This window comes from Passer domesticus, chromosome 25 (assembly GCF_036417665.1).
Source record: "Passer domesticus isolate bPasDom1 chromosome 25, bPasDom1.hap1, whole genome shotgun sequence".
NCBI lineage: Eukaryota > Metazoa > Chordata > Aves > Passeriformes > Passeridae > Passer > Passer domesticus.
Window position 1 is genome coordinate 6,526,824 of NC_087498.1, and position 27,724 is coordinate 6,554,547.

Sequence of the window (27,724 nt, forward strand, 5' to 3'; positions counted from 1 at the left end):
GGGCCCTGTCGGGGGCGCTGGGCGGGGCCTGAGGTGGTGCCTCGCTGCCTGGCCCCGCCCAGCCCGGGGCCGTAATAGGCCGGAAGGCAGCGAGGGGCGGGGCCGGCACAAGCCCCGCCCCTCGCCGCATGCGCGCTGCGGTGGCTCCGGGCGGGGCGGCCGGGCCGGGCCGGGCCGGGGGATGCGGGGCGCGGGGCCGGCCGTGCGGGCCGCCCGCGGGCCTCCGCCGCGGGGTCGCCCGCTGCTGCTGCTGCCGCCGCTGCTGCTGCTGCTAGCGGCGGCAGCGCTGTGTGCGCGGGCGGCCGCCGCCGAGCCCTGCGCCGCGCCCTGCTCGTGCCGCCGCGGCCTGCTGGACTGCAGCCGGCAGCGCCTGCCCAGCGGGCCGGGCCCGCGCAGGATTCCGCCGCTGCCCGCCGGCATCACGGGGCTGTGAGTGAGCGCGGCGGGGCCGGGCGGGCGGCGGGCTGTGCCGGGTCTCGGCCTGGCGGGGCGGGCCCCGGCTGGAGGCCCGGCAGGGCTCGGGCTCGGCGTCCTTGTCTCGCTCGGTCGCTCCCTGGCAGGAGGGTGCAGGCGGGTGCGGGCGCTCTTCCCAGGGAACGAGCGCTAAGACGAGAGGACATAGTCTTCAGCTGTGCCAGGGGAGGAATTTCTTCACAGGAAGGGTGATGGGCGTTGGAAGGGGCTACTGAGGGAGGTGGTGGAGTGCCATCCCCTGGCGGCGTCCAAGGAGCGGCTGGACGTGGCACCGGTGCCATGGTGTGATTGACGAGTTGCTGTTTGGTCATAGCTTGGGTTCAGTGATCCTGGAGGTGTTTTCCAACCTAACTGATTCTGCGATTTTGTCTGCGGGGTGTTCTCACGGGCAGGGCGGCCCCGGCAGTGATGCCCCAGGGTGGGAGGCAGCCCTGAGGTCTCTGGAGTCTCACCTGAGCGGGGTGGAGGGGCAGAATCGCTCCCTCCTTTGCTGCTCGTGCTCAGGTATCAGCCCAGGGCTCAGAGGGGTGTTCTGGCCTGCAGATGCACGTTTCTGTTGAGCTTCTCATCTTCCAACATCCCCAAGTCCTCCCTAGAGCTGCTCTCAATCCATTCTGTGTCTGTCCTCTATTGTGGCTTTCAGGATTTTGGCACATGAAGCATGGGTGATGTTTTTTCTTCACTAGTACTACTCTAGCAGTTCTGAATCTAAATGAGCTATAATGTATACCAGCTGTTTAAAATTAATCAAAGCCTAATTTTTCTCACAGGATCGAGTCCCTCATGTGCTTTTCTCTATTAGTTCTGTGATACCATTTCAGCTGGCACTGAGGACTAAAAATTCTTCTTTTTCCTATTTGTCAAATTACTTGCAGGTGGTGCTTCCAGTATGTGTGTGTGCAGCTTGGTTTTATTTTCACTCTTTGTTTTTAATAAAGCCAGCAGAGCAGAACTTGGTTTTCATGATGGAAGGACTCAGGCAACTAACTTCATTTTTCCTATGAATTTATATATGTTTTGTGGCTAACCTGGTAGGTGATGAAAAGCATTGTGAAGTTAGTGATTTAGGAGAATTTTTTTTGTATGTCTGCCCCTTAACGTTAGTTTCTTTAGAGCAAGGAATGCCTGCCCTGTGTGTGGGGGCAGAGAGAAGCACAATGATGGTGGTCGCTGCCTCTAGTCCCATAGTGGTAGGTGTGTTTATATATCCTGGTAAGCAGAGAGACGATGAATAGAAATAGTTCAGATATCAGTTAATTAGCTCAGTAAGTTCTGTTCACAGTAGATTTTTTGGGTGAGCTCAACTGGCTGCCTGCATTCTGTATCAGCACCTCTACAGTGCCACAGTATGCTCTGCTTGGCTGAATTAGGATCATTCTTCATGATCCATAATCGGTTTGGTATGTGTGTTCTGTTTTGTTTACTTAAGAGATGAGTACCACTTAGGCTCAAAATGAATGTTTAGATGATGTTATATACAATACCAGATGAATCTCTAAAATACAAATTTTGCATATTTGCTCTGTATTCTGAACAGCCTCGGCCTCCCAGTTACAAAGGCTGCGTAAAGGGTGGGTTCTTTGGTGTTGGCTCTTCCAGAACAAGGGAATGGCATCTGGTTCTCCAGAATAGCAGGAGTCTTAGCTCTGTGAATGATCTCTAAACACAGAAAATCTGCCAATGTATTTCATTCTGTATTTTGTGATCAGTTGGTCTGTTTGAAAAATAAAACCATCAGTAACAGAATGTAGATATAAATAATGTCAGAATCACTATAAATATCAACTCTACTCAACTTCTTGAAAGAGGACTTATTGTAATGAAAACTTTGTTGTAGTCCAAATCTGAGTAATAATAGAAAAATACTTCCCTGTGCTTTCTGAATTAAAATCTTAATTTCTAACTCAGTAATTAGACAGTAGGCTTTGGGGGGGGGGCAGGGGGGATAGCTGGATGTTAGCTCATCCTCATCACCCAGGCCCCATGGCTGTCAGTGATTAGGAGGAATTTGGAGGAATTCAGTGTCCCGAATAATCTTAACTTGTGGTCAGTCCTGAAGTAGTCAGGCAGGTGGACTAGAAGGTTGTTGTAGGTTCCCTTCCCAGCTAACATAATTATTCTATTATAGTTTTCCTGAAAGCCTTAGAAAAATCAAGTTTCAGTTTTCTATGTGTATTAATCTTGCTTCCAAGATCTATGTCGGTGCCCGCTAGCTGTGCCTGACACACAAGTTGGCCTGCAGAACCCATGGCCTGGTTTTGCTCATTAGTGGAGTATCTGCCCACCTTGAGCAGTGCATTATCTTCCATGTCCGTTGTCTCCTTCCTCTGTCTGCTGTGCACTGGTTCTTTGGGAACAGCATGGCTTAGTACTTCCTGCTCTGGTTAAACTCTGCTCCAGGATTGGACTGCCAGCACTGGCTGGGTGCCTGCATGTTTGAAAAATTCAGGAAAGTCTGCTGTTGGGGTTTGGGATCATATCTCCCTCCACCTGTCTGTGCCAGGCTCCTGTGATGCCCAGAGGCTGGCGCTGAAAGGGGTTTAGGGGAATGTGGGCAGCTGGAGAGACTGTCTTGAGCATTCAGCCCCCTGAGGTGGGAAGCCTGCTGAGGAGCAGCTCATGCCTGGTTGTTTTTGTGTTTTTGCTAGTGTTTAGGGCTGGCTTAATCACCACATGTACTGAGGAAGCAGAGCTGCAGAATAGTTCTGCAACTGGCTGCAGTTATTCTCCTCTCCAGGTTCTCTTGATTCTTTTTTTTTTTTTTTTAAATTGTTTCCAAACCCACACTGCTGTATCTGTATAATTTGCATCTTGGTGTAATTAAAAGAATACATTAACAACTGCCTGACTTGCCATGACACACAGAATTTTAATAATTCAGCAGAATCTTTACACTGAACCTGAGTGAAAGTTAACAACTATAACTATACTGTAGTCTGGTAAAACCAACTGGTGCTAAAGCATCTGTCTGTAAGATTCCAGCCTCAGGGTTCTCTCCGCTCCAGCTTGTTTGGGAATTTTGTGTATGTTGGTCCTTTAAAATAAGCCTGCCTTGGCTAGTCAGCATCTTTGGAAAGCTGAGAAAATGGGGATCATGCTGCAGGAAGCAGTTCAATAACAGGCATTTTGTAAGAAATTACTCTCGTGTACCTGCGAAGTTTTTCCTTCTTGCAGTAGACAAGTGTTGTTAATAAAGCTCTGGATTAAAGCCATAATTCTCTGGTCAGGTACAATCTTCCTATCAAGAAGCTTTAACCAAAGTTTTTTTATTCAAAACAGAGAAACAGAACTGTTTAGACTTTTAATTGTGAATAGCCACTAAAACAAGCTCTTTTCTTTAGTGAAGGAGCAACAGTATAAAATACATAAATGCAGTTTCAGAGTTGAGATTGCATAAAGTATATATGTTTTGGGTTTACTGAGGTTTTATTATTATTATTCCAGGAATTAAGTAACTTTTTTCTCTGTTGTCTAGGGATTTAAGTCATAATAATTTATTATCATCCAACTGGAGCATTGATTTGTCTGTCCATACTCTCCAAGAAGTGTAAGTTGTTTTTTATGAGGATAAAGTCTAAAGATATCCTACCTAATTCTAATTAGAATATTTCATTGCATGTCAAGATACCTGGTCTGTCTTGCAGAAATATTCAGTGTAAGTTAATTAAAAAATTATGGCGGCAGCACATTTTATGTATAAAATTGTTGTGTTGTGAGCAGAAATCTTTCCCATGAAAGATCAGAGGACCAGTATTTTTAAAGAGAAATGAGGAGTATTTGTTTTGGCTATAGCTGATTTTAAATGAAAGAGAAGTAATAGTATCAAGGAAAATAAGAAAAGCTAGCCTGTTTCACTGTTCAAATTGTTCGAATTATTAGTATTTAAGCTCTTGGGGAATCTTTTTTGTCAGCTACTAAATATTGTTAATACAATAAAACTTCTGAATGCATTGATATGAATTATTTCTGCTGTGTACAGAAGGATTTTTTTCTTCTTTGAAGCGTCAGTAATTTTTTTTTTGCCCTCTATTTAAGGAAAATGAATTACAATGAGCTAAGTGAAATTCCATATTTTGGAGAAACAACTTCCAATATAACTCTTCTCTCATTGTAAGTAATAGCTCATCTGCCTTTTTCTTGCTTAACAAATGGGAGAACCATGTTAGAGTTCTGCTATCAAATTGTAGGAAAACATCTTTTTTCTTGAAATACTTCTCATGTAAAGAGCATCAGGGAATATGTAAGCACTCTTTAAGGAAATACAAATCAGTTAGACAATCAAATCACCCTAAATTACCGATAAAATGCAGTCAACCAAGGTAGGGAGCTTTGAAGGGGCGGGATTCAGTCCAGGAACTTCCCACAAGGACCAGCTCATCTGTAGGCCTCAGAATTTGAATCTGTTCATATGTCATGGTGGCAAATAGCTCTTGGATTTGCAGTATTGCTTTAGGAATTAACACTTTTGGAAGCAAGTTGTGCATGTCCCATTCATGAAGCTCACTACTGCTGTTGATATACAGAATCCTGTTGCTGTTGCAGCTGTGCATCCAGAAGGGTGAGGTGTTGTGATAATCATATTTACTGCTGATCTTTTTCAGGGTGCACAATACCATTCCAGAAATAAATGCTGAGCAACTCCAGGTCTACGTTTCATTGGAAAATCTAGATCTTAGTTCTAATCTTATCTCAGAAATTAAAGCCTCTTCCTTTCCACGAATGCAGCTGAAGTACCTGTAAGTATGAGTGATCTGCTGTCTCTGGGATTCCTGCCTCTAAATGTTGGAGACCTCATTTACTCATAATTAGTGTCCTGAAGCTGGCATCCTTACACAGCTTTGAACTGGTAGCAGTGCTTAATGGAGCTACAGATGTCCTTGAAATAAAATAGTTTTCATACCAATCTGTATTGTATTTTCCCAAATAACACGGATAACAGCAGTTGCTGTTGTCAGAGTGCAGGTACATAAGCCATCAGGGACAGGGAATAATTTCCGCCCTGTTTGAGTAGATCACTGTGAGCATTGTGTTAACCACTGCTTATTAAAACATGGAAATGCAGTAAAAATCAGCTCCTCCACCAATTCCTTTAGGAAAAAGAATTTAGCTTGGTGATTTGGATTTCCCATGTGACTTCACAAGGGTCTTGGGTTCTGTTAATCAGTGGTTGCTCTGAGGTGCTTGTGCCATTCTGTTTATCAAATTCTTTGTGTTCTGAAAGTCCTCTTTCCTTCTTTCTTTCTTCCTTAGGAATCTGAGTAACAACAGAATAACTACTCTAGAAGCAGGTTGCCTTGATAACTTATCTAGCTCACTAATGGTGATAAAACTGAACAGAAATAGGATTAGTGTGATTCCACCAAAGATCTTCAGATTGCCTCATGTGCAATTTCTGTAAGTAACAGTCTTGAAATCATCCAAACATTTACAGCTGGGCTGTTAATCTCAGCATGTTCTTGACTTTCACGCAGTGATGCTTGTTGCAAGGTGTCTTAATATTTGACTGTCATCTTTATGAAAGGGAACTGAAAAGGAACCGGATTAAAATAGTGGAAAGTCTTACATTCCAAGGATTGGAATCCTTAAAATCCTTGAAAATGCAGCGCAATGGGATTAGCAGACTAATGGATGGAGCATTCTTTGGCCTGGGTAATATAGAGGAATTGTGAGTATGCCTGGTTGTGGAATTTTTTAGCATAAAGAAAATGGATCTGGGGAGTTGTGTCCTGTATCGTTTCCCTTACATCAAAGCTGTGCTGAGATATTGATGAAATCATAGGAAAAGAGTATTTCCCCATTATTTTTATTGCATATCTGGTTACTTCAGAAGTGGTAAGATACGCTTCCCCATTCCTGGAGGTGTTCAAGGCCAGGTAGAATAGGGCTGAATAAGTTGAATAGAGCAACCTGGTCTAGTGGAAAGTGTCCCTGCCCATGGCAGGGAGTTGGAATTGGAAGATCTTTGAGGTCCCTTCCAACACAAACCAGTCTTGTGATTCCTTTATATTGGTCCTCTTTCCAGCTTCCTCATACATGGTGATCAAGAGTGTTTGCCTCTGTAGTTGCTTTTTGCTGGTTTTCATTTGCAGTCACCATAACATGGGGTTGTTCTTTCCTCTATGACTTTGACAGTGTGAACACAAGGATGTATGATGCAATGTTAGCAAAAGACTTCTTTTTAAAAAAATATTTTTGAGAATAGAGATTATAGTTTTGTTTCTGCCACTCGATCCCTGAAGCTGGTGTTTGGTTACTCAGTTCTGCATATACTTCAGGTCATTTTTTAAAATTCAACAGGATTGAAAGAATCATGCATTTTGTGTTGTCTAAGTTAAAGTTAGTAAATAATTTGAGATCCACAAGGTGAAATTTTGTAAGTAGGTGTTTCATTGATTATCTGTTTGGCAAATGTTTTTTCTGTCTAATTCATTAGAGAACTGGAACATAATAACTTAACAGAAGTAAACAAGGGCTGGCTGTATGGGCTGCGGACATTGCAACAACTCTATGTTAGCCAGAATGCCATCACCAGGATCAGCCCAGATGCATGGGAATTCTGCCAAAGACTTGCTGAGCTGTAAGTCCTGGGCTGCTATTCATTGGGGATTTTTGAAATGTTACAATTATTGATTGGCAAGAATGAATTACTAAAGGAAGTACTCAATTTCCTTGCTAGGCCCATGGTAATGATGTATTTTAATTATAAGTATTCTGTTAGAGAAATTAGAACACAATAGTTAATCAAGTCAGATAGTATCTTAATAATTAATCCCCCTGCTTGCCTTTAAAATGTTTGTTGAATGTTTTCAGAGACTTGTCATACAATCAGCTCACTCGCCTCAAGGAATCTGCCTTTGTGGGACTTGATTTATTGGAGAAGCTAAACCTGGGTGACAATCGCATTAATCACATTGCTGATGGTGTCTTTAGAGGTCTGACAAATCTTCAAACCTTGTAAGTACAGAAAACTTCAAACAGAAGTTTCAGTTTAATGCAATTTTAGTTTAAGTGGAGCTTTTGTAAGTAGAGACAATGGATATTGCATTGTGGGAGCCTGAGGTCATTGCTGATGCTGTCTTGCCTGCAGGTGTGGTAGAGCTGATAATCTTTTGGCTTGCCAAGATGACAGAATTCCAGCCCAGCTAAAACAAGCCAACCACTTAGTTGTAGAGGTAGTAAGAAACAATGACTTGGTGACCTTAAGTGCTAAGATGTGTGTCCTACGGCTTCTGAGAGGTGTTGGTACCTTGTGTATCCAGTTGTGGAGCAAATAGCCTGGAGCTCTTTGTTCTAGAGGGTTTCCTTAGGTTTGGAACCTCAGAAACCAAGGACTGAGCCCTTTTGTGTTGTAGAAGATGTGGTTTAGCCCATCTTGCTCATGTGCTGACCTCACAAACATAACAGGGGATGTAGAGTTTCTTCTTGCTGTTGAAGGCACAGCTTTGTGCTTGCCAGAACCTTTTCTGGCAGATCTTGGATAGTTCTGAAGAGACCCAGTCCTGTCCCAAGTAGATTTGAACAGTTGCAATTGTCCTAAAAGTCAGTACTTGAGAAAGGAGTGAAAATTTCTAACCCCTCTGTCACTTCATTAAGTAAATGCTTAAATAAGCAAATTCACCAGAGAGATTCATGTAAGCAGTCATACTCTGTTAACCTTAATACAACCTTTTAATGAAATAATTAAACCTAATTTCTTAGATTTAGACTAGCATGAAAAAGAACAAGAGCAGATTAATTAGTAGGTTGTCCTGGGCTCTCAGGGGTGTCAACAGTGAGGGCCTGGCCCTTTGCCTTGGGACTGGAATGTGCAGGGTAGAGAGCAGTGGTGATTAACAAGGCTCCAAGCATTAGTGCCCAGCCAGGCATGAGGAGCCAATTCCTCTCTCACACAATGAGGGTTTTTCTTTGGGGCTGCTCACTCATTTTGCTGAGTGGTCTGAGTAGTGGAGTGTAAAAATACCTCAAAAAACAAGAGATACCATGTGGTTTTAGTTCCATTGTTGTTTGTGTGCTGGTTGTTTGGTGCTACAGCTGGTGTACATATTTCTGTGTGTGGTTTTAACAAGACCTCTATATTTCAAAGTAAGAAAAACAAGAAAACTGTGTTATCACTGATGGTATCCTGGAGGTTGATCCCAGTCTCTTCCACAATGGTGTTCTGCACAGTTTACAGTCTCGCATACTGGGAAAGTAGATCACTTTTCCCTCATTAATACAGGGAAAGAGGTGTTTATATGAGTGATATATACAGTTGCCTGTGTATGCAGCTAGATTTGTGTCAGTTGGCTCATTTGGAAGCTTCATCTAGCTGTTGCGTAGAATATCAGGTAAGACACAGGGTGGACTATTTTTTATTAGCGTGATTTCCTTTAAATACACTCTTCTCTGTGCATAGTGGTATCAAAACAGATGCTTTTGGCACAGTCCATGCCATTCAGGCTAAAAATGCAAGTGCATTTATTTAATCTTCTTTCTGAAGAGCTTTTAATCCTCTCCAAACTGTATTGCTCTATTGCTTTTGCTGTTCGGACCTCTCTTCTCCATGAGGGGCTGAAGTGCTATGCTGAGGTCAGTCAGAAATACCATTAGCTAATAACAAGATTTGTGAGCAGAATATCAACTTCATTTTGAAAAGCCACCGAGGTGTGCCTGGCAGGCCTACACTGTAGCCTGGGTGTAATTGCTTAATATGCTAATACTGGTATAAGCCTGTTACTTGTGAAGATTAATGCTGCTGGTGTATTGGTTAACTCCCTTACATGACCCAGCTTGCTTCAGGAGCCTCTCCCAGCTCCTGGCAAATAATCCATCACATGAAGAGTGCTGGTCAGACCGGGGCTTTCCTTAAATGCCACATCAAGAAGTTGTGCTGCAGAATTTGTTTGTGGTGCTTACTGCAGCACTTATCATGAAGTTTTCCCTTTTGCTTCTCTGAAGTCAGAAATTCATCTCCTGACAAGTTTAGTTTGGTAAAAGATTTGAGACTTTCCAGATGTGCCAGAGCCCCATACCTGGCCTGCCTTCCCTAGCTCACCACTAGCCCTGGTCATAATGATGTTCCAAGTCTTCTTTCTGAGAAATGTCTTCTCCTGCAGGGACTTGCGGAACAATGAGATCTCCTGGGCCATAGAAGATGCAAATGAAGCTTTTGTGGGACTCAGCAGGCTGGATAAACTGTATGTATTACAAATTAGGGGAACAACAGCACTTCCCAAGCATGCAGAGAGGGAGAGTGCAAAATATTAAGTAATTGTCAGGCTTTCTGCCTCATGTCATTGACTTTCTCGCAGTGTTTCCACTTGTGTGTAACAACCACTTGATGTAGTCCTGGGTTCCTTGTTCAGGAGCACCAGATCCATGTAGCACTGCATTTCCTTACAGCACCAATTTGACGAGATTAAGCATAAATATTTGACTGCATTTATTATTGAATACCTCACTCCCTCTGTGTGATGGTGTAACTTTTTTTTGCTTCTTTGGTTTGGGTAAAAGTTACTACTTATCAAAAGAACAACTGCAAAATACAAAGTATTTTTGAGCAAATTTGAAACACTATTGCATTAACAAACTTCGTGATACTTAGACTGTGCACTTTTCATCCAGTGCCACATGTTTTATAGGACTCTCCATCCCATGTAGTTACAAATGTTGTTTATAACAAATAGCCTGATGTGCGGGTGCAGTCCAGGAAGTTGTGTGGTGGTAGCAGGTTGATAGTAGAAACTTATTGCTTTATTCCCAAGTTCTAGTTATTGCTGTTTCATCCTCTTGACTTAAGTTATCTTCTGACACATTTCTAACCCAAACCTCTAAGTTGAAAATAGAAAAGAAGCGCTGTTCTTGGGAAAATTAGTTGAGCCTTTAAGCTGAAAAGAATAGTATTTAGTTCTGTATCTCAGCTAGAATTAGAAAAAAAAATTATAGTTAAGCATCAGGATATTTCTTTTGGGTCTTGTTTGTGAACTCATATTGACATTCAGACTGGTTTCTGGGCCTTTACTTTCAGAATCTTGCAAGGAAACCAGATTAAGTCAATTACCAAAAAAGCATTCTCTGGTCTCGAGGGACTTGAACATCTGTAAGTATTTTAATTTGTAGAACTCCTAATTATTTGTCAACTTCAGTCTTGTGTTCTCTGAGAGATTTTCGAGTATTTAACTGAAGGCAGCGTATGAAATCACACTGACTCCTCATTGTTCTCTTTGCTTAACTTACAGAGATTTAAGCAACAATGCAATAATGTCCGTCCAAGAAAATGCCTTTGCCCATGCTCAGCTGAAGGAGCTGTAAGTTCATAACAATTATTTAGAGATTCTTTACAAGCCCTACCTTGGAAAGAATTCTTCAGCCATTGTAGGGTTGTTTGAAGTTGTCTGACGTGTGTCTGCTTTCATCATGAAATATTTGCAGCAATGCTGGTAAAGTTGGTAGCAGAATATTTTGATTTAATGCTTGATAAAATCTTCAGCTGCATTTCCTTAGTTGCAATTAGGAGGAGTTAACTTTTTCTTGCAGTACTGAACCATTAAGCTTTTCCTATCCTATGATTTTGCAGCAAGCTCAGTGCTGTCTGTAGGCAGTGAACAAAACAAAGAATTCATCAGGAATCTCTCGAGGATTAGCAAATCCTTGTGTTTTTTCTGTGTTTTTCTTCCTATTTTGGGGGCTAGGGAAAGGCTTTACAATTCACAGCTAGACAAGATTTTTTATGTGCTCAGCAGATGTTTAAGCTGATAGGGTCTCCTGTGGTCTTCAGACGTCTGAAGTAATATAATGTGAAATGACCTTCACACCTAAGACTAATACTACTGTAATGCAGTATTTTCTGTGAGATAAAGTCTCTGACTGTTGTAATGTGGTCTAAAACTGTTACTCCATTAGTTAACCTTGGCCAGATGGACTTAGTCTGTAAGGTCTGCTGCTGTGAGGAGAATTTCAGGTGTTAAAGCTGCCTTCTCTGATGTATTTTAAAAGTGATGAGTCATTCATATGTGCAGGCAAAGAGCAGGATGGAATCCTGGCTTGTTTGGTGCCTCTTTTCTCCTATGACTGGCTGCATCTTAGGACAGATCACTTCTTGTTAAATGACTGTCTCAAGTCAGTCAAACTCATACTTGGAGTATGGCAAACAAAACTCAGCCCCCCATGTCTTGAAGTCAGTTCAGAGGTGGTCTGGCACTCCAGCGAATGAGTAATAATGCTTAGGAAACTTTGAAAGCAGATGGTGGGGAAGAAGAGACCCATCATTGTTTTCTGTGGAGCAGAGAAAACAAGCTGCAGTTGGTATCTGTATGAAACAAATCACTTTTGGCCTTAAATATTTATCAGCTGGCATTAAAATGAGAATTGAGGCTTCTGCTAATTTCATAATGGCAGTTGTGTTTAGTTTGAAACATGGAGCTGTGCTGCAATGCTATGTTCTTTTAATTGCTTTAAAGAGGGATGAGATAATGGTAAAGACAGGTTTAGTGATTTTGGGATTGTTTTTTTAGAAGTTGAAACTCAGAGTTTATATTCTCCAGGATTAAAATGAAATGTTAGGTTTTAATGCTGACACAGAGGGACTGATTCGAGCATAAATACCCAAGATTTTATGATAAATACCCATAGGTATAAAATAATAGTGTAAATCTGATGTGTCTGTATGTGTATGCTTTAAGTTGCTTTGCTGTGTGAAATCACAGCATGTGAAATAAACTTCACTCACCCTTTTGTTTTGCCCTGTTTCTGCAGAGTGCTGAACACCAGCAGTTTGCTTTGTGATTGCCAGCTGAAATGGCTGCCCCAGTGGCTCAGTGAGAGCCATTTGCTGCAGACTGTCAGTGTCAGCTGTGCTCACCCTGAGTGGCTGGCAGGACAAAGCCTTCTCAGTGTGGACCCTGATGACTTTGTTTGTGGTTTGTATTTTTAGTGACTTTTGATACAGAAGCACAGTAACACAAGTCTTGTAGCTGAAATCAAGCTGTAGTTGCTGGTGAGGTACTTGGTCCTGGCCGTGGTGCCCATGTGGGCCCATGTACATCCCTGAGTCTGCTGTGAGTTTGGGGTTTAATTCTGCATCTCTTCACTCTGTTTTTTGGTGTTTGGGCACTGGAGTTAACCTGAAGGAGTAGTGCTGTTGGGCATTGTTTTTTATTTAGCTTACTAGTAAGAAGGGATTATGCTTTTGTTCTCCTTGCTTATGACTACCTTTAGCTTTGTACGGTCTGTTTGACACTTTCTTCCTGCTTCTTGCCCATACCAGCAGAATATGGCAGAATCATAAAATAGTTTGGGTTGGAAGGGACCTTAGAGATCATCCAGTTCCAACCCCTGCCATAGACAGGGCCACCTTCCATGAGAACAGGTTGCTCCAAGCCCTGCCCAACCTGGCCATAAGCTCTTCCAGGAATGGGACAGCTGCAGCTCTGGGCAAGAATTAGAGTAGTTCAGGCTCTGGCACATTTCCTGGTGCTCCATAACTGTGATGTTTATGGTGGTCTCAAACTCTTTGCCCAGAGTCTGTGTGAAGCCTGTGGCAGGCCTGATGTTTTCTTTTCCTGGTGAGCAATTTTATAACAGTTATTTGTGTATGTGCAATTCTTTCATTGCTTTGGTGGCAAAGGCTACAGTAACAACCATGTAGGTGCACACACCCACTTGTCCACTCCAGTACAACCACGGTGGCACCTGACAGAGCTCTGCATGTGTCTATGAGAGTGTCTTTGCTAAATTTATGGATATGGAAATCAGATTCATCGAGTGGGATGAATTAGTGAAGTTCCAACTTGTTATGCTTTGTGCTTGTAGAACTTCAAGGCTCTTCAGGGTATTTAAACTATCTGAAAGTAAGTCTCAGTCCTTCATAAAGTGGCCTGGTTCTTCAGCTGAGCAGGATTTTTGAGTGTGATCTAAATATAGCAAGTTTCAGACAGTTGGACAAAAGGCAGGGCTGCTCGGCATTACACTTCCACACTGATTGTTTTCAATGCTGATTCCTCTGCCTCCTTCACAGCTTGATTTCCAGCTCAAAACAGCTGAATTTGTGCCCCTCAAACATCTGTTCCCAAAGTTTTGGTTTTGCTTGCATTGTCTTTTGAGTGAGTTTTCTTGCAATATTAATTCAAGAGGAAAGTAGCTAATCTTGGTGCTTTTCTTTTCAGATAATTTCCCTAAACCACAGATCAGAGTCCACCCAGAGACCACGGTGGCCCTGCGAGGCACAAATGTGACCCTGATGTGCACTGCTGTGAGCAGCAGTGACTCTCCCATGGCCACGGCCTGGCGCAAAGACAGTGAGGTCCTCTACGATGCTGACGTTGAGAGCTTTGCCAGGTACCAGCAGCAAAGTGGGGAGGTGCTGGAATACACCACTGTCCTGCATCTCTTCAATGTGAATTTCACTGATGAAGGCAAATACCAGTGCATTGTCACCAATCACTTTGGCTCCAATTATTCCAACAAAGCCAAGCTGACTGTCAATGGTAAGTGATAATGGTAAAAAAGGAGAAACACTCTGAATCTGAAACTCCATTTAAGTAGCTACTAGTCTGTTTTTCACTAAAGCTGGCCCAAAATACTCTTGCAAATATCAGTGGGATTTAGATGTATCACACATAATTTTATAAAGCTGCAAAGAAGTGATTTTTTTTTTTTGTGGATGAAAAGCCTCTGTTCACTTTTTGAAAGTGGCAGTTTATCTCCCGTGCTTTGTTAGAACACAATTAGTTGTTCATCTCATTAGTTGGAGGTGGAATTCTTTAAACTAAAAGCTCCCTCTACTGTTTCCTCAGAACTCAGCACCTTTCCCACATGTTTGTAAAACTGGGGAAGACTCATCAGACAATAAGTGGTAAAAACTCTGAAAAGTCAAAAGTGAAGGTTTTTTTTTTATTTTTAGTCATCATAATTCTGTTTATTTTGAGGGAAGGGGAGGTAAGAAGATGATGTTCATATCAGTCAGCAGACCACTGGTCCTCACAGTACCTCAGAGCAGAAGTGATGAGATGGAAGCTTACCTTCCCTGTTAGCAGAAAAGAAAAATGTGGCAAAGACTTTTCCCTTGATTCTTCACATGAGAAATCATCATCTTCACATCATCTATGGGGAACTTAATGGCTTTAAACTGAAATAGAGTATGTTTGCATTGGATATTAGGAAAAAATTTCTCCCTGCAAGGCTGGCAAGGCTGTGGCACAGGTTGCCCAGAGAAGCTGTGGCTGCTCCATCCCTCTAAGTGTTCAAGGCCAGGCTGGACAGGGGTTGGAGCAAGCTGGGGAAGTGGAAGGTGTCCTTGCCCTTGGACATATATTGTCTTAACCCAAAGCATTCTGTGATTCTATGAATACTGTAGATACTGTATTTAAATTTTGCGAGAAAGGCTCCTAGAAATAACCACTGAAAATTTGTGCAGTTCTTCAGAAGAATCTGTTGCTCTCTCTTACGGAGTGTTTCACATATGTTTTCAAATTTCCTCTCTGCTCTGGAGCTTTTGCTGCATTTTACCTGATAATGAAAATGCTGACTCGATGTCCCCTTTGATGCAGAGCTCCCTTCTTTCCTGAAAACTCCCATGGATCTCACTATCCGCACCGGGGCAATGGCCCGGCTGGAGTGTGCTGCTGAGGGCCACCCCCCGCCACAGATCTCCTGGCAGAAAGATGGTGGCACAGACTTCCCTGCTGCAAGAGAGAGGAGGATGCATGTCATGCCTGAGGATGATGTGTTCTTTATTGCAAATGTGAAGATGGAAGACATGGGGATCTACAGCTGCATGGCCCAGAACATCGCAGGGGGACTCTCAGCCAATGCTACCCTGACTGTGCTGGGTGAGTGTGATTGGCCTGTGCTGGCTGAAGGATCCGTGCACTGCTGCAGTGGAAGTGTAGCTTAGCTATAACTAGCAAGTTGAAATGGTGGAGAATGAAGTTAAAATACGAAGAGCAGCACTTTGTGATGATTACACAGGGAAGCTTTAGAAGCTGAGTTGCAGAGCTGCCAGTGGAGTTGGAGTTAGCATGATCTTTGCAGGGAGCTGAGGGCAGTGTGGATCAGGCAAGTAATTTGTGTTGCCTTATAGCAAATTTTGTTACAACTAACAAACCTGCCATGAAGACCACCAGTGGGATCTTGGGGTGCATGAGAAAGAGCACTGCCAGTAGGTCAGGGAGGTGATCCTGCCCCTTTGCTCAGCCCTAGCGAGGCACATCTGGAGTGCTGTGTCCAGTTCTGAGCTCCTCAGGACAAGAGGGATGCAGAGTCCCTGGTGCAAGTCCAGCAGAGGTTATGGAAATGATGAAGGGACTGGAGCATCACTCTTACAAGGAAATGGTGAATGGCTGGACTTGATAATCTTAGAGGCCTTTTCCAAACTAAATGATTTCATGATTCTGTGAAAGGCTTATGGAACTGGACTTGTTCAACCTTGAGACAAGATGTCTGAGAGGAGCCCTCATCAATGTGTGTCCATGTCTTCAGGGATGGGTCAGAGCATGGGCCTGGCTGTGCTTGGTGGTGCTCAGCAATGGGACAAGAGGCCATGGGCAGAAACTGATGTACAGCAAGCTCTGCATGAATGTGAGGAAGAACTTCTTTACTGTGCAGGAACAGGCTGCCCAGAGTGGAGTCTCCCTCACTGGAGACGTTCCAGAACCATCTGGATGCAATCCTGTCCTGTGTACTCTGGGATAACCCTGCTTGAGCAGGGAGGTAGGACCAGATGACCCACTATGGTCCCTTCCAAGCTGACCCATTCTGTGAACTATGCTGGGTAATAATGGAAGGTCAGTTTCTTCCAGAGTGCAGCATTTTTTGAAGACACTGGCACTTAACATTATGGCCAAATGTAGAATTGGACTGGCACGGATTTCCCAAAGCAACTGCAGCTGCCCCAGCCCTGGAAGTGCTTGAGATGCTTGGATGGGGCTTGGAGCTACTTGGTCTAGTGGAAGGTGTCCCTCTCTATGGCACGGGATGGGACAGGATGATCTTTGAGGTCCCTTCCAACCCAAACCATTATAGATTAGATCCCATGATTCTTTGAAGTTATCTTACAATTTCTCTTTTTGTCCCAGAAACTCCTTCCTTCATGAGGCCCCTGGAGGACAGGACAGTGACCCGAGGTGAAACTGCTGTGCTGCAGTGCATAGCTGGTGGCAGTCCTGCCCCTCGCCTCAACTGGACCAAGGACGATGGTCCCTTGACAGTCACCGAGCGGCATTTCTTCGCTGCAGCTAATCAGCTCCTCATCATAGTGGATGCAGGGCTGGAGGATGCTGGGAAGTACACGTGCATCATGTCCAACACCCTGGGCACTGAGCGTGGCCATATTTACCTAAATGTCCTGGCATCCCCCAACTGTGATTCTTCCCAGAGTGCCATTGTCCATGAAGATGATGGCTGGACAACAGTAGGGATTGTGATTATTGTGGTTGTGTGTTGTGTGGTGGGAACATCCTTGGTGTGGGTTATCGTCATCTATCACATGAGGAGAAAGAATGAAGACTACAGCATCACTAACACAGGTTAAGTGTCAAATCAGCAGTCTCTGGTCTTGTTTTTAGTCCAAAACGCTTGAAATTTATGGATTCGTTACAAATGGATAAGATTAAAGAACTGAAGATTTCCTTCTAAAATCCCTTCAGGGTTTTGCTCAAATTCCTCAATTTTAGAAGTTCTTTTAAATACCAGAAGTGTGCTAATTCTAATACTTATACACTAGGTTTGCCCTACATTGAGGGAAAACAGTAAAGTTTGGAAGTAGATATATAAATAATATATCTATATATAATAAATAATATATATAATAAACTTAGAAATGTTTTCAGGGCCTGGAATAATAGGTGTAAAGTTTCTTTCTGGCCCTGTCAGCTTTGAATGGGCTGTCTGGATGTATAATTACTGAGGTAGAAAAAAGATAGTTACATGCAAGTTGAAATTCTGGATGTTCTTGTTAATGTGGGGAATAGTGCTGGTAATATCTTGAAATCTTCACACTGTTTAATGTTGCCAATGTTAATTCTGCCTTGCAGAGGAGATGAACCTACCTGCTGACATTCCCAGCTACCTGTCCTCCCAAGGAACTCTGTCTGAGCCTCAGGAAGGCTACAGTAACTTGGAGGCAGGGAGCCATCAGCAGCTGATGCCTCCAGCTGGCAGCTACATGCACAAAGGCACAGATGGTAAGCAAAGGCCTCAGGTGTGTTGCCAGTGCCTCATCAGGAGGCCAATGCACAGTCTCATCCTCACAGCTTAAGTGTCAAGAATAGATCTTTATCCTATTTCTTTCCTTTGGCATCACAAGAGCCCAGGCAGAAGAGGTGGAAATAGATTTTGACTGGAAGATGACTAGCTGTGACTCCTATCCTTGGTAGAAAATTGGCTGTCTGGTTGGTTGGTTTGTTTTAAGATTGGTTGGCTTGTTGCAACTAAGGGGTCTGCACTATTTTCCTACCTTGTTTGGACAATTTTCTGGATGTTTGTGTCATTGAGCTTACAGAGATGCTTTCTTTGACATCAAAATGCTGAGGACTCATTACTCATTACATAGGCTGGCTTGAAAATTGATCCTCAGTGTAAGTTTTTCACTACTGTCCATGATCCCTCCAGTGCAGTCCCACTGCACTAGAGTCTGTATCAGGAAGGAGTTGAGAAGCAGCTCATCTAAGTGACTGGTTTATCAGCAGCTCTGATGTGTATGGGCGGGCAGGGGCAAGCCAGGTCCAAGATGGATGTGGGCAGGTATCCTGGTTTAATCCCTAGGCTGTTTCACCCAAGCTGGCTGGATCTGTGCTGAACTTTTTTGCCCATGAAATAGGGGAACATGTCTGTGGTTCCCCATGCCAGCTTCAGAAGGGGACTGCTGTGGAGGATTTGGATGATGGGAATGGGGGGGTTTCTCATGTGATCTCTCAAGCAGAGTACTCTGTTACTACTTTAAGTGTAAAAAGACCCTTCAATCTGTGCTTTTGTAATAAATGATCATACCAGGACATAAAGCCTACGGAAATCTGGCATCCTCATCCTTTTTGAGAGTATTTTATTTTTCCATTGTGTTCATTAGGTGGTGCAGCACCATTAGTGATCTGCTCAGATTGTTATGACAATGCCAACATCTACTCCCGGACCCGAGAGTACTGTCCCTATGCCTTCATCACCGAGGAGGACCCCCTGGACCAAACACTCCCAAATCTCATGGTGCAAATACCCAAGGAAACGTACACAGCATGCACCCAGAGTGAAACCAGTGCTCTGGGTAATCTCTTAGCAGACAGAGATGTGCCTGTCTTCCTTACCAACCATGACAAAAAAACTGATAAGAAAATCTCTTCCCAGCAGATTATTGGTGAGTGTCCACTTTTCCTTTTGTTGCTTTGTATTCCCTGATAACTTTGGCTTTCATTATGCTGCCCTTCACTATTGACACACAGCTTCAAGTGCCAGTAGTTTGTGGAATAACTCACATTTATTAACCACTTATTCTCCAAATGCCCATGTTGCATCAGCAAGCAACAGCTTATATCCAGTACCTGAGATTGAAGAAGATGATGTCAAAAAGATAGAATTTCTTAATTTGCAGGTTTAAGTTTGTGGAATGTGAGCCTTTGCTTATACTACAAGGACATGTATTAACCAAAAGTTGGAGCTTCATGTATGAAATTCAAATAGCCTTTCTGTTTGAGCTGGCCTGAAGTTCAAAAAACTCCCTAAATTAGTTATTTTTATGTTGACTTTGTTCCAGATCACCTTTTTAAAAATTGACACTGAAGCTCTGTGTGCTCCTGGTTACTGTAAGAGATAGCTGGAAAAGGAGAGCATCTAGTAAAATACACTCTCAAAACCAAAGAAAATCAGCTCAGAAGGATTGTAATTGCCAAGTCACAGAGCTCAAATCTTTTAAAGATTGATCTCTGCTCTTTGTGAGCAGTGACAGCACCTGAGGGAACAGCTGGAGCTGTGTCAGGGGTGGTTTGGGTTGGGTATCAGGAAAAGGTCCCTCCTCCAGTGGGTGGCTGGGCAGTGCCCAGGCTCCCCAGGGAATGGTCATGGCACCAAGGCTGCCAGAGCCCAAAGAGTGTTAGGACAGTGCTCTTGATGCACAGGGTGGAATTTGTTGGGGTGTCTGTGCAGGGCCAGGAGTTGGACTCGATGACCCTTGAGGGTCCCTTCCAACTTAGGATATTCCTTAATTTTATGAACTTGCTTCTGTACATCTTCTAATTTTTCTCCCTCAGAGCCCTTCCAGGTTCCTCTGTGGGGAGGCAGCAAAGACCTGGCTTGCTCCCACCCGCAGTTCCTGCACCATCCACTGGCCCACGAGGCCCCGCAGCCGCTGCGGAGCGACCGGGAGCAGGCATCACCCAGGCCCTGCCGCAGGCTGCGGGAGGAGAGCTTTGATTTTAACAGGACACGCCACATTCGTGACCACACTGAAACCACATAAAACACTCACACAGCCTTGAAAGCAAATCCACATTGACTGACTGTATTTACTACCTCAGTACTAACCCCAAGGCCAAAGATGCTTGTGTATGTATCTGCAAGTACTAAAGAGTCAGACTCTCTTGGAGGAGATGGCACATGCCCTTTTTTCTGCAATTTTTCCATTGGAAATGGGAATATGCACCAGGGAACACATGGAATATTAGTGCCATCTACAAAAATAGCATTAAAACATGGATTGTGTGATGCTGGAAGCAGTCTTTTGTGGTGGTGCACGTTTTGGAAAGCTCTCAAGAACGTGTGTAGCTATTTCACAGTGCTTTGTCTGCTTGGAAACAAACCATCAGGGCCTCCTCATGGAATTCCCCCGGAAAGTGTAAAACTCTTGGCCAGCTTTTCCTTCCTTAGACTGTTGGCAGGTGTCTGTTGCCAGTCTAAATTTGGGGCTTGTTTTCTTCTATGAATAATGGACTCTAGTTGTAAATAAACTCACATTTATAAATATTTTGTATACACTGAGCATATAAATGTGTTGACTGTAATGTAAATTATTTTTTATTATGCCAAAGTGTGTATCATACTGTTAGTCTCGACAGCTGCATATCAAGCCATAGGGGGAGCTTGGGGGGACTGAAAGCTTGTTTGTGAGGGAATAGAGCTGTCTGTTTGAAAAGTGCATTTACTTACAGATATGTGGTAGAACTGTGATATTGATGAATTTCATTGTTGCCTACAACTGTGTGCCTGGCTGACCTGGCTGCAAGCTGATCCATTTCATGATAGTAGCAGAATTTCAAGGTTTATCTAAGCTTTTATCTATAAAAACCCCTTTGTATTGTATCTGCTGAGAAGGTCTCCATGTGTTTCCTAGCTGACAGTTAAGTGAACTTTTAAAAAGAATGCGGTGATGAAAAGCACGAGGTAAATTGAGAGAGCACTTGATGAATACTTATTTCTTCTGCATAGCCAAAGGCATATGGAGTTTAAAACACTGATCCTTTTCTGTTGTAAAATATCAGGCTACATTGTTGAACTAATAGTTCCCTTAAATCTTAGTGTGGTCAAAATGTTTAAATATTTGACAGGTGAGAAATGATACAATGCAGGGAACCCCTCACTACTGAAAAATTTTGCTGACACAGAGGAAGCTCAGACTCCATAGTTTCAGTGAGATGTGCCTGAGAAAATGAGGAAGAACAATGACATTATAAAGTTTTCCTGGGAAGTTGTTCTTTTAGGGGGAAAATGCCCCTTTTTGTAGAAGGTGTTAAAAGACTCCTCAGGGATGGGTTTTCAGCGGATACATTGTGCTCTGTGGTCACACCTTTAGAGTGAGCTGCTTCCTTCCTGGTCACTGCTGCCTGCTTTGGAGCTGTAGGATTTGTACCCAAGTAAAACCATCTGTGTGATATTTTTATAAAGACAGAAACCCCTTTTTGGCCCAGCTCATTTGTAGGTATGTGAGAATTCCCATTGATCTATTCCTGGACTGAAAGGTTTGCAACTCAATTGTCAGGTCTAGTTGTGCAGGATCACAGCAGAATTTAGACTGTGGTGAAGTATTTGAGTACATGAGTGGGGAAACACTGGGACTAATGGTGCTTTTCTCATGGCTCTTTGGACAGGAATAATAGTCAAATTGTTGCAAATGAGTAAATATTTTAAGGCCTCTTCCCATACTCTCAAAGCCAGCATGGCTGCTTTGGTAGACAGCAGCTTTAGTGGGAAGGGGATGCAATTGTCCTTGACCTTTGGGTAAAATAGAGAGAAACATAGGCTGTAAATTTTGGGATTCTGACAGGTGATTTTTTTTTTTTTTTTAAATTATTATCAGTTCATTTCTTTCTGGTTTTATTTCCTCCAGACTTTTCCTTCCCAGACAGCATTTAAGGCACAGTGCTTATTCTGAATCCAAAGTGATCCCTGCTGCAGGGACTAGGCACTTTAAATCAGTTTAAGTCCAGATGAAAAAGGTCACGCCATGAAACTACAGCAGCAGCAAAACCTTGTCATTTTGGGCTGCTCTCTCAGCCAGTAGTCACTCAGGATACTGGGACAAAGTGCTGCTGGCATCTGTGATTCCCAGCAGTGGGAAAACTGCATCCCTGCTGCTGCTCTCATCGCCATTTGGCAAATGCTTGTTCCTAATTCTTTCATTCCTCTCTTGCTTCGTGGGAGCTGAGCTCACACAGATCTGTCACAGTGCAGCTGGCATTGTCCAGACCCTGAGAGTACTTGGGGTGCAACTCTCTGGAGCAAGAGAATTCCTCACCTTTAGGTAGGTGAGACCTGCTTGTCCTGGGCCAGGGCTGTAAAATCACTGCTGTCTGCACCAGGACTATGCTGGCTGTCAGAGAGTGCAGCTAAAGCTGCTCTGATTTCTGTGAGAGAGTGGCCTATAAAAGCTGAATCCTGAATTAAGACATTTGCATCCTTCCATGAGCATTTAAAATCCATAAGCTGGTTGTAAATAGCTGATGCTTGTAAGTAGGTGATGCTTTGCTGCACTGTGGTAAAACTTCTTTGGTAGACCTGGAGGAGAAAATCGTGCGTGTCTTTTTTTCCCCTTTGCAGAGGGACAGAGTGGCCTTTCTTTTTTCAGTAAAAACAAGCAATTGCCTCAATCAATGCCAAAGCACTACCGGTACAGGAAGTGAGTGGGGTCAGAAGCAGCAAGAGCAAAGCTGCTTGTGTTCCCTCTTGCTATTTCCTATTGTCTATTTATATTTTTTTCACAGCAGAATGTATATTTTGTATAGCATATGTAATATATGTTTGTCCATTGTAACATATGTCCAAACAATAAAATGCTGTATACATTGACCATTCAGTGTAACTCAGTTTGCAAATTGAGTAATTCTATTTTGTCCTATTATTTAATTTTCGTAGGGGGAAAAAGAGTAAACTTTGCCAACTGGACAAGGTCCTGAGACTCTGAGATTTGGACAAGGTGATCTCCAGAGGGTGTTTCCATTTCAACCATTCTCTGAATCTGTGATTCTCATTTCAGTTTTCCTGCACAAAGTACCTGTACCCTTTTTGGAAAACAGGGGAAAGGTGGTTCTTCCCTGGTAGTGTTAACTCTGGGCCAGGAGCCTTGCAGATCTCTGTGCTCCCCACACTTTTCTCTTGCTTTTCCAGTGTTGCCCTCCTGCACTTTGGATCCTCTGAAAAGGAGATTTTCTTTCCAGCAATGAACTGTTAGCACAAGTTGGTGGGAGCATCTCCCATATGCCAGCTGCAGGAGATGCTACTAGCCCAATCCCTCCTGAAAACCAGCATGAACTTTTTATTCCTTTGAATAACTCCCTCTCTCTCCCGCTGCCTTCTGCTGGTTCATGTGATAATTAATCACCTTTGTTCTCCTGTGCTGTCCTGTGATCTTCACTCTTGTACCTGTTCCCAGATCTCAGCACCGTCTAGGTTTTCCCAGGTTAACTTGAGCTCCTGCAGCTGCTTCATGCCCTGCTGCTGCTGACAGAGATGTTTACACCCAGGGAAAGGGCTCCCAAGAGCTGCATGTGCCTTCTTCCCCCCACCCTGGACACACTGACCTCCGTGTTTATTCTGGAGAAGGACTTTGCACAAGGGCATGCAGTGTCAGGACAAGGGGAAAAGGCCTTAAACTGATGAGGGAAGGCTTAGATTAGACATTAGGAAGAAATTCTTCCCTGCAAGGTTGCTGGGGCCTTGGCGCAGATTTTCCAGAGCAGCCATGGCTGCCCCATCCCTTGAAGTGTCCACAGCCAAGTTGGGCAGGGCTTGGAGCAACCTGGTCTACTGGAAGGTGTCCCTTCTCATGGCAGGGGGTGGAATGAGATGAGCTTTTAGGTCCCTTCCAACCTAAAACATTCCATGACTCTGATTTATCAGCTCACATTCCTGATAATCAAGGATTTCTTCAGCCTCTGCCTGGACTAGGACACTACCTGGCTGGGCAGGGGACAGCAGAGTCACTTGCCACCTCAGGAGGACCCCCTTATATTTATAAACCATATTGGGTTTCCCTGAAGTTGAAGCATTCAGAGTGTCCACAGCATTCCCCAGATCCCAGCTTTTTGTGTCCTCTTAAGTATTTCCAAACCACCTCAATTGCAGGAGAACGGCCTCAATGATCCCACCCAGCCCCACAAGCCCTGATTTAACCAGGAGTGTTATGGAACCCCACCCCTGTGATCATTTCAACAAGATGCTCAGGAAAAACCAGCTACTGCCTTCCCAGGCAAGTTCAGCTCTCCCTAGCACAGTGTCAGAGCCAACAGCTATTGCAGATAAGATCATGAATAGTTAATGTTCTCAGTTACCCAAGCATATTTAAAAATTAACGCAAGCCTGGTGCTGATGAGAGTAAAAAACTGGGTCATCAAAGACAGGAAAAAAACAGAAAACAATTGCATTTACCCTTGGGCTTCACTAATGACTAGGATTTTGTGGAGGATCCTAGTTCTTCCTCTCTTTAATCCTTCAGTGGTTTAATACTGGATGCTTCATTAAAGCACCTTCCCTTTTGCCTGTCAGGTTCTGGATCTGCTCTGAGCTGACCAGGATGGAAATGGGCTGAAACACAGCACAGCAGAGAAGGGACAACCTCAGAGAGTGTCCTTTAATCCAAAGGCCTTTTCCTGCTGTGCCCAGAGGCAGTCCTGGCTGGGGTTGCTATTTGGAGGGCAATGGAGCGCTATTAAGTCCACTGTTTATCTCATTTTCTCCCAGTGAGTTGCCATTTATCTGCTCTGTGAGGGACGTGGCACTGATTGAACTCTGAGTGGTTCCTGACAGGCACAGCCGCAGGGTCGCTCCTGCTCTGCCCTCTCCATCTCCTGGTGGTTTCACGTCAGGATTTCTCTCACACGAGGCAGAGCTGGGCTGAGGAAATGGTTAAAGCTCCATGCCAGGAGCCCTGAGCAGAGATCAGGGCATCCTCTCTCCAGCTCATCTCTTGGCAAAGGCAGATCTTCTTTGAACAAGATCCTCTTGCACATAACTTGCATGTAACACAGGATAACTGCTCTGCTCGTCACTTGGAGGGTTTGATTTCACATTAGGTTTAATGTACCTTCTAAAGACTTATGAATGTAATTCGCTCCAGCAGTTGGAAACATCTCTTCTGTCCTTGCACAGAGTTATCACTGACACCATTTGCCTGATGCTGGGTGCTGCAGGAGCATCTATTGAGCAGAGTGCTGTGATTTGTGATTTGCCAAAGGGGATTTTGAGATGCAGAAATAAATGTGCCCTGCTCCATTAATAGCTAGCAGCCTGCTGAGAGTATCCCTGGCAGCATGTTGGCTTGGGAAAGGTCTGGCTGAACTCAGTGAGGAGCAGTTCTGTAGAATGGGACTGATCCTGTGGGCTCATGGCACCAGGTCCTGCCCTGATGGATGTGGAACATTACTTGTGTCATGCACAGTGGTGCTTTTCCCTCCCCTGGGCTCTGTGGCCATGGAGTTGGCAAGTTTCTGAGCTGGCTGAGGTGACACCAGGGTCCTCTCATCCTCCCTGTGACCACATCCTGAAGCTCAGATCCTACAGTAGCCGGGATGCCCCATGGGCAGTGGTACCTGGCTCCTTGCTGTGCTCCTGCCCTCCCTTTCAGCTTCTGCTTGGGTCTGACTGTTCTGATTTCTTGCTCCTGGTTAAGGAACACAAGGTTTTTGACAGATGCCTTCGCCATTATTCTTCCCTTAATGCTGTTGTTGTTTTGTGTTACTGTCAAATTGCATCTTCCTAAAGTCCTTCCCATCTTGTCAGCTGCAGATGAAGTGCATGAAGGGCTGAGTAATCTCCTAGCTCTGTCTGGGGAAATTGCCTTTTATTATTGATAAGGCAGCACTGCCTTTGGAGGACACAACTCCACTGTGAGCTGGAGCAGGAGCTGGGGAGCAATGCTCAGCCCTGCCAGTGCCCGTGGGTGCTCCCAGGGAAGTCAACCTGCCCCTGGCCCGAGCAGGTGCCAAAAAGAACCAAGCAATGCTGCAGCAAGGTGGATCTGAGGCTGGGAAACTCCTGTCAGGCACCTCTCACGGAGGAGAAACCTACTGCAGGAAGGAGTCTGATGCTGCTTGGAGCATCCCAGCTTCTCCTCCTGCACCTCACAGGGAGCAAGGCAACCGCTTTCCCACTTTGTGCTTGTCCCCGTTGCAGGTGAGTAGTGTGTCACCTGGAGGCATGGCTCAAAGACAAGCCCCATGATGTGCTAAAAGTTCCTTGGCACCAGGACAGTTCCTGCAGCATGGTTCAGCTGGTGTGAGCTGTTCCTACTCCCAAAGCTGTGTACAACCGACCAGATACTGCTGGAGTGCCGCAGAGGAAGAGGAGCAGGGCAGACCCTGCTCCCTGGTGTGGGAAGTGGCAGCTCGGAGATCCATGAGGCACAGGGCAGGTGGTGCATTCCAGGATGCAGCTTTACAAGAACTGCCTGAATCTTCCTACACATATTTATACCCTCCTGTGCTGCACAGGAGCGTGGCCAATGCTCAGCTGTTCCTTTGGCCTTTCTCCCAGACAGCCATACAGGGATCTGCCAACAGTGGGCACAGGGATGGCACCTCTGGTGCTGGTGCTGCATCCTGGGACCCTCCACCAGGACCTGCTGCCACCATTGGTACATGTCACAAACTGTTAACCCTGCTTTTTTGTGGGTGCTGTGGGGCAGGACAGACTGATGGTCCTTGAGCACAGCATCCAGCTGCCCAAACAGGATCCAGGCTCTTTCAGCACTGAGTTCATTGTGCTTCCATGAAGGTCATTCCCTTGGCACGGGCCTCCTCCTGCTTGGCTTGCTGGTGGAAGTCCAAAGTCCAAGGCAGTCCATATCTCAGTGGTGCTGTGAGCAGAGCACCCAGGCTGGGAAGGGTCTGAGGGCTCTGTGCTAGTGCCCTTTGGCGATGAACTGGGCAGAAAACTGCCAAGTCAACACAAGCCTAGCAAAATACTCTTGTTGGAAGCCACCACAGCAAGCACTACTCTTTTGCTGATAAATCTGATTTTTAAATGAGCTGATTTTTAAATGTCAGGCTGGTAAATAATGCATCTGGTAAATGAAGAGAGCTGGAACCAGGCTGGAACAAGCAGCCAGTGCTGCAGGTACAGCAAGTCCTGCACAGCAGGGAGAAAAGTGGCAGCAGTTCTCGGGACCACATTCCCTGCACTGCTTCTCAAATTGCTTTTAAAAGTCTTCCGTTCCCACAGCACATTCCATGAGCTTTTCATATAAGCATAAATCCAGGAGTAGCATTGATGGGAACAAAAAGGTTTTATACATGTGAACTTCAGAGAGCAATAGGGAAAGCAGGAGGTTCTTGAGGCAACAGCCCTTGAAAGAGATGGATCTTTTTCATTTCAGGGGCATTTGCAGCCACATCAGAGCCATTCTGGTGGCCTTCTTGCTCCAGATCCTGACAGACAGCTTTTCCTAACCTCTTACCACCAATACTCGAGTAGAACAGATTGTTAATCACCATTAAAAGTCCCAGGAGCTGCACAATACTGTATACTTCCTACCTGCCTGGAACAGATGGGGCAGAAACTCCCTGAGGTCTTGGATATGTGTGGCTTTGCATTAGATAAAACTCCCTGCTACCTGCAGCTTTCTGTGAGGAAGCCCAGTCACGAGTGGGCTGTGCTGGGGGGGGGTGTGTCCTGGGTGCAGCCCTGAGCTCAGTGCTGTGATCTGAAGGGTGAGAACCTCAAATCGCCATGGCTCATCAGTCTTGAAAATCACTTGTGCTGAGGGCTGTCACTGGCTGCTTGTGGCACACCCCTGTGCACGTGCTAGCCATGCAGAGCCCCAAAATTGTCCTGTTTGGCTTCCAGCTCCTCCACAGATGTT

General features: G+C 44.5%; 1 protein-coding gene across 1 annotated transcript; it reads left to right on the plus strand.

The window, feature by feature from the left end:
- The first annotated feature begins 152 nt into the window (after positions 1-152).
- Positions 153-22,716, plus strand: LRIG2 (leucine rich repeats and immunoglobulin like domains 2). Its single transcript, XM_064399409.1, has 18 exons — positions 153-429; positions 3,950-4,021; positions 4,510-4,584; positions 5,076-5,210; positions 5,725-5,868; positions 5,996-6,139; positions 6,908-7,051; positions 7,285-7,428; positions 9,570-9,650; positions 10,481-10,552; positions 10,692-10,760; positions 12,208-12,371; positions 13,617-13,937; positions 15,000-15,281; positions 16,527-16,976; positions 17,484-17,633; positions 18,515-18,796; positions 19,686-22,716. Exons 1-18 carry the CDS (start codon positions 182-184, stop codon positions 19,892-19,894), a joined length of 3,186 nt encoding a protein of 1,061 aa, XP_064255479.1. The 5' UTR covers positions 153-181; the 3' UTR covers positions 19,895-22,716.
- The last annotated feature ends 5,008 nt before the right edge of the window (positions 22,717-27,724 follow it).